The sequence below is a fragment of the Elaeis guineensis genome, chromosome 1 (genome assembly GCF_000442705.2).
Source record: "Elaeis guineensis isolate ETL-2024a chromosome 1, EG11, whole genome shotgun sequence".
Taxonomy (NCBI): domain Eukaryota; kingdom Viridiplantae; phylum Streptophyta; class Magnoliopsida; order Arecales; family Arecaceae; genus Elaeis; species Elaeis guineensis.
The window spans coordinates 109,868,843-109,876,731 of NC_025993.2; the positions used below are offsets into that span (position 1 = coordinate 109,868,843).

At 38.1% G+C, this 7,889-nt stretch overlaps 1 protein-coding gene across 1 annotated transcript; it reads right to left on the reverse strand.

The window, feature by feature from the left end:
- Positions 1-231: 231 nt before the first annotated feature.
- LOC105038480 (pentatricopeptide repeat-containing protein At3g26540) lies at positions 232-3,521 on the reverse strand. Its single transcript, XM_029262568.2, has 2 exons — positions 3,378-3,521; positions 232-3,290 (listed from the first exon to the last, which is right to left on the reverse strand). The coding sequence occupies exon 2, from the start codon at positions 3,055-3,057 to the stop codon at positions 916-918; it is 2,142 nt and encodes a 713-aa protein (XP_029118401.1). The 5' UTR covers positions 3,058-3,290; positions 3,378-3,521; the 3' UTR covers positions 232-915.
- Between the last annotated feature and the right edge of the window lie 4,368 nt (positions 3,522-7,889).

Genomic DNA, 7,889 nt, shown 5'->3' on the forward strand with positions numbered 1-7,889 from the left:
AAATTTTTACTTTCTATAAAATATAAAAAATATATTCCAGTGAAAAAAACTTTTTTTATTTTTTCTCTTTTCAAAATTTCAACCAAGAAGAAAACTCTCCTTCAATTATCAATAATCTCCCTTTTCCCCCTCCAATTCCTACAAACCAAATGAGTCCTTAGTGTGCCATTAATTGATAGAGGATTGGTGAAGAACTTTCCACACAAACACAAATAAACCCAAATGACAGGCTTTGAAATACAACAGTGATAGCCAATATAATGTTTGATAAATAACTTGTTCAAGAATTGCTATATATTTTTAAAAAAAGAATGAGGAAAAGATACACAGCAGGACCCAAGAGGGGCCAAAGAGTTACATAAGTCAATTAACTCCAGGGCTGATCAGCCACTAAGAATTTAATGAGATCTCCTTATCATATTTGAAATCTTGTGAGCGATTTATCATGATGCATTTCATAGATGTTGCAGTGCTACAAATTTGACACATCACCCATGTTTGTGGTGGTGTAATTCTTGTTTTCTTCACTAGTTTGAGCTCCATCAGTCACTAATGTAAAAAGAGGACAGCATAGTATTGATAGTGTTTATTCACACTAGCCTCCTTGTTGCCCTTCTGCTGTCTCCTAGTTTGCAAGAACCAAAGTTTCATGCTTTACAATTAAAAACCTTTCTCCAAATAATAATGCAAAGCCTCCCCATGGGCAACACAAGCAGACAATTCTGTTGGCAATTGTATTTGCTTGATTTGTGAACCCTTCAACCTTGTGAAGCCACAACTTGATTCATCATTCACCAAACAGCAATTGCCATGCTGAGCTAGTTTGCAAAATGGTCCATATGATCACATCATTCATCCACATTTGAGACCTTTTGACAACTACACTCTGTGATTGATGTCAACTAACTTTGCTTGTTAAGTGTAGACAGAAGATTCTGGAGAAAGGACCTCAAACCGAACTGGATTCAAGGGGTTTGATTCATTGATGCATCTTGCAGCCCTTTCTCCTAGTTTCCTGCTCCCATGTTCTCGGCAACAGTCGAAGATTCTTGTCCACATGGGGATGGTCGGGTCAAATGGCATATGCTCGATGAAATCCTCGAGTTCAACCATGAAGCCGTGCTTGCCTAATAGTTCGATCATACACTCATAATGCTCTACCCGAGGTATGACACCATACTCTTCAGACATCAAATCAAAATACCGTCGACCCAAATTGACATAGCCCTCACTGATACAAGCAAGCAAAACACCAATGAAAGTGACATTGTCTGCTATAATCCCATCTTTCCGCATTGCTTCAAATAGTTCAAGACTATACTCACCCCTCCCATTATAAGCACATCCTAAAACCATCGAATTCCAAAGGACTATATCCCGTGAACTCTCCATTTCAAAAACTTTGATGCTATACTCGATCAATCGGCATTTGGAGTACATGTCAACTAATGCCCCTCTGATAATTACATCCATCTCGAAACCATTTCTGATCATGTAGCCATGGATTTGTTTCCCATGTTCAAGCAAGAAGATATTCGCACAAGCAGCTAATACCGTACCGAATGTGAACTCATTTGGAGTGGTCTCCCATTGCATCTCACTGAAAGCACACATGGCTTTTTCACTTCGACGATGACACGCATACCCTGATATCAAGGAATTCCATGATATCCTATCCCTCTGACATGCCATATTAAGAAACCAAACCTCTGCACTTCTCAGACACCCATTTTTCGCATACATATCTAGAAGAGCATTGCTGAAAAAGAGATTCGAACAGAAGCCATGTCTGTAAGCAAACCCATGAATCTGTTTCCCCCTATCAAGATCCAAAAGCCCAGCACATATATTCAGTACCAAACCAAGAGTGACATAGTTGGTCTCTTCAGTTTCTCTTCTCATTCGGTTAAAGAAATCCATGGCCTTGTCCCAATGAAAGTACCGCACATAACCCGCCAACATTGCATTCCATGAGACCGCATTCCTTTCAGGCATCTCCTCAAAGAGTGCCTCTGCTTCATCGATTCTCCCACATGTTGCATAACCTGACACCATGGAAGTCCATGAAACCACATCCTTTGAGGTGGACTGATCAAAGAGCCTACGAGCATCCTCAAGAACATCACATTTTGCATACATCTCCATGAGTGAATTCCCTACGACATTATCTCCTGCAAAACCAATCTTTACCACCATACCATGGACCTGGCGTCCCTCCTTTAGTGATGAAATGTCCGAACATGCCATTAGAGCATTCGAGACAGTAAAATTCAATGGCTTTATGCCGAGTTTAATCATGCGAAAGAACATAATGACTGCCTCCTTTCCTCTACCCACCTCCAAGTACCGGCGGACAATCACATTCCAGGAAACAGCATTCGGGTTCAGAATGGAATCAAACATCCTCCTTGCATCATCAATCACCCAGCACTTCCCATAGACGTCGACAAGTGAGGTTCCTAGAATCACATTCAAACAGAATCCAAGCTTCAGAATTAGGCCATGGATTTGCTTTGCAAGGAAGAGGGTCAAGAGGTCGGCGCAGCACCCGAGCACGGAGGCCAAGGTGACATCTTTCGGACGAATGCCGGACCTATTCATGCGGGAGAACAAGGATAGTGCCTCCTCGGGCTGGTCGGCGTGGAAGCACGCGCCGATGATGGCGTTCCAGCTACCGCCGTCCCGCTGCGGCATCTCGTCGAACAGCTCGCGGGCGTCCCTCAGGCTGCCGCAGTTGGCATAAGTCTCGATGGCGCGGTTGAGGAGGAAGGTTGAGGGGGAAGGGGAGAAGGCGATGAGGTGGGACTCGACGCGGCGGGCCTCTACGAGGGCGCGGCGGGAGGAGCAGAGCTGGAAAAGGCGCGCGTAGACGGAGTCAGGGAAGGGGGAGGCGGAGGCGGAGGCGGCGACGGCAGCGACGGCGCGGCGGAGGTCGCCGGAGTCGAGGTGGTGGAGGATGGAGGCGGTGAGGGATTTGTTGGTGGGTTTGGAAGGCTTTCTGGGTCGGATGGCGTTTTGGATGAGACGGTTGAGGACCGAGGCGGCGGTCGCCGCCATGGAAGTGGTTAAGGGGACATTGATTTCAAGGAAAGGAGGAGGGATGGCTAACTAGTGGCCGAAAGTGGCAATCTAGTCTGCCCCTCATCAAAGATTTTTAACTCTAAAAATTTTGAAGGTCTATTGGAGATGGAAGCCTAAATTTTTCATAATTTACAGTGAGGCAAAAGATGCTGGCGGCTTCTGTTTTGTACGCAATAGAAATTTTTCTATGACCATGCAGTGCAAAAGAGCTGCCATAGAAAATTAGAAATTGTTATAAGCTGATTTTGATAATAAATTGCCAAGCTAATTGGTGCCACAAGGCTCCAGAAGATTACTGATGTAGTTGGAGATAGATACTGTCTGGGATCCGAGACATAGGAGAACCAACAAGAAAAATTCACGCTCGTCCGGGGGTGTTCCGACAAGGACCATCCAATATTTGAGTTGAGAATAGTAAAGAGATAAAGAGAGAGAGATTGCAGAAGAACAGAATGATCTCTTAGTTTAGCTTGCTTATTTTGAAATCCCTTCGTACCTTTTCTATTTGGAAGTTAAATCGGTAAGTTGTTAGCCGGAACCTATAGATTATCGGACCTGATTCTTAGACCATTGTGTCATATTCTGATCATGTATTTGAAAAAAAAATTTGCCTGCCAATCATAGAATCAAAATTATTAGTCATGAATTTTTGTTATGGGCTTCACCCAGGTTGAGCTGGAGCTCTAAAATGATCGTGGGGTCTAGATCTTGAGCTCGCATCCAGTGTGATTTCGTCAAGTCGCTCTTGGATGCTCACTTTGAAAATGGTTGATTTGATGGATGGGTCACCTCTACAACACTAATTATTAGATCTATTAAGATGTATATTTTTTTTTCAAAAAATACTATACTTTTTGTACATTAGCGCTATAACAATGGGCTAACCATCTGCGTTAATTTCTAAGCAAGGATTTCAAATGTAAGAGAGGGAGATCGGCCAGCATGATAATTAACTGGGTGCTATTATTTGGAGATGTACCACCCAAGATTCAAAATTGGAACCTTTAGTTATTGAGTATAGAGCTATGACCACTGAATTAACCTCAAATTATTACTTTTGTTATTCCTCCTCTCTTCATATTTACATATATCTATTTTGTATTTTGTTCCTTTGAATTTAATCTCTTTTTTTGCCCAAATTTTTTGATATTTGCAAAGCAGAAAATTGGTTAGGCTTTGGGCTTATTATGTAGTGATCAAGTTATTATCCTAGCAAATGAAGGCTTAGCCTTGGCTTCTTGCATTTAATGAGCAAAAATACTATCATCTTCCATTGGGCATTCAACTATTATAAGTAGGGATATTGTTAAGAAACTATTTCCTCACAATGAAGCTATTATTCTAAAGATTAATTATCATGCATAACTTATAATGATTGAGATAAATTATTTATTTTTTGTATCATAAATATTAATATAACAAGATCAAACTTCTCTCCTATTGTTGCTTCATTGTGGATATGATTACACCTATGTTTGTCACATGATGACCGGCTATACTCAAACAATCATTGCATTGGTGTTTTGTTTTTAATATTTATAGAGCTATGAGTGTATGAATCTTTAAAGAACCACTTCCATTAGCTGATGAAGGGTTTGTAAATTGCCTGATAAAATAAAAATTAATAATTTTTTTGTTAATGCCTAAGAAATTTGTGTATGAAAATCTCTACGCTGGTGCCCTAGATTCAGCATGAACTATTTCTTCTTCTTTTAATTTTTATAAAGATTGCTCGATAAATCCCTCGAATATAACTGATTGCATCAATCACCACAATATCCTACAAGTATTTAAGCAAAGTCGAAGAAGCCTCCCACAATATAATGCCACTATGATTGGCCCTATAAGCAGCAACCTATTAAGTAGTTGGTTTTCTTGTAGACAAGTCTAGCCATATATTAAATAATGCTTGATGTGAGCCTCAAAATATCTATCAACAAGGGATGACTAACTCCTAGATGTTCTGCACTATTATGATCCATGAGATGCATGAACAGCCTTCTCCAAGAACAAAAATTATATGGGGTGGTGTTCATGGTGTACCATATTTCTCTTAATACTAATATTAAAGAATAAGTTTAAAAGTCAAAATTTTTTTCTATTAATAAAGTTATTATTTTTTCACAATTAAGATATTCTCTTTCTTTCTTATTTTCAGTACATAGCAATATCTACTATATAATCATATGATACACACTAGATATATAGCTAGGTGATATATATTGTAAGTTTTTTTAATACATACTATCAATGATTCAATAAACACCTATAGATAAATTGATACATAGTTTACTGAACTTAGTTTCACCAGTACAGAGTATATGACTAGTTGATACATATCTAGTAAAATATTCATCCAAAATTTTAATACACACGTCTAGATAAAGTGATATATAATTTTTAAAATATAGCATTCATCAGTATATAGTATATGAGTAAATGATACATACTAGACGGCTTATTGATATATATTATAAGAATTTTTGATATACATCTAGCAATGATCCAATATACATATATAGATAAATTGATACATAGATTATCAAACTTAGTATTCATTGGCACACAGTATATGGTCAGTTGATATATACATAGTAAAATATTCATCCGACGTCCAAATATAAGTAAAATGATATATAATTTTTATGAACTTTTAAATATAAAGATCTTAGAAAAAAGAGAAATTTGAAAGAGCAAAAAGAACCTCCACGTATGTACTGTGTCATTATTGGGAATGGATCAAAAAAACCGACAGTATATATCAATAAATAATTTAGTATATATTATTTGCTCATGTGCTATGTGCTAATGAATATTATGCTTTGAAAATTGTATATTGCTTTATCTAGAGGTATGTAGTGGGAGGTTGGATGAATATTTTGCTAAATATATATCAACTAGCCATATACTATGTACGGATGAATATTAAATTCGATAAACTATTTATCAATTTAGCTGTAGGTGTGTATTGGATCATTGCTGGATGTATACCAAAAAAATTTATAATATAGATCACCTAGTTATATAATAAGTGTATATCATATGGCAATATAGTATATATCGCTATATGCTGAAAATAAAAAAGAAAGAAAATGCTTTAATCATGAAACTAATAATTCTATTAGTATAAAAATTTTTTAATTTTTAGACTAATTTTTTAAAATTAATATTAAGAGAAATGTGGCACATTATAAAGTGAACCCTATATGATATTTTATAGTGCCCACCCCACAAAATTTTTGTTTCTTCACCAACTACTCGTTCCATCCATATGTTACCCAATACGAAACACACACACACATACAAACACATGCATGCACATTCATACACCAAATATATATATATATATATACATATATATATACATACACACATACATATGTATATACATACATACATACACATATATATATACAGACACACACACACACGCACATATATATATGTATGAATGTATATACACATACATACACACACACACACACAAACACACATACATATATATATATACATATACATACATACAAAGATACACACACACATATATATACATATATATATATACATACATACATACATACATACATATATATATATATACATATGTATGTATGTATGTATGTATGTATGTATGTATGTATGTATGTATATATATATATATATATATATATATATATATATATATATATATATATATATATATATATATATATATGTATGTATGTATGTATGTATGTGTGTGTGTGTGTGTGTGTGTGTGTGTATATATATATATGTATGTATGTATGTATGTATGTATGTATATATATATATATATGTATGTATGTATGTATGTATGTATATATATATATATATATATATATATATATATATATATGTATATATATATATATATATGTATGTATATATATATATGTATGTATGTATGTATGTATGTATGTATATATATATATATGTGTATGTATGTATGTATGTATGTATGTATATATATATATATATACATATATATCTATGTATATATATCTATATATATATATGTTAGGATTTGATGCCTCAAGATTCAGCCCACATTGAGCCCACAGCGAGGTTCGCGATAAAAAACGGAGTCCAACGAAACCAAGATCACCTGAATCGGAGCTCGGATGGAGGAGATACGAGCTTTCGAAGTCGGTACGAAAATCGAGGCGGCAGAGGACCGCCGGCGACCAGCGGCGGGCGGTAGCGGTGCGGCCGCAGGCGGTGGCGCGCGGGACGCGCGACCCAGGCCCGCACGGGACGCGCGACCCAGGCCCGCACGGGATGCGCGACCCAGGCCCAAGCCCACGCGGGACGCGCGACCCAGGCCCGCAGCCCCTTTGCCCCGATCCACCGTGGACCGGGCGGTCCACGGCGGGGCCTGTGGACCGCGTGGGCATTTCCCATGCATTTCTCGCAGTCCACGATACTATTTCGTAGATCGGAGCGTGATCTGACGGCCCAGGTGGCTCTCGATCTTGATCCGACGATTTGAAACGTGATTTGGGTTGATTAAGGAGTCCTAATCATGATCTAAGTAGTGATTAAGGTCTATAAAAGCTCCTGTGACGAACAGAGAGGTTGGAGGGTTGGTTTCTCACGCCGTACGAATCCGAGAAGAGAGAGAGAGGTGAGAGCGCTATGAGAGAAGGAGCAGGAGGCTCCTGGACAGCGGTCGCCAGGCTCTTCAGGGGTTCAGGGGGGTCTCCAAGAGAGAGAGAGCTTTTGTGAGGGGAACTTCAGGTGAGAGAGAATTGGGTGTACAAAGGTTGAGGGTGAGGTCTCCTCTTATA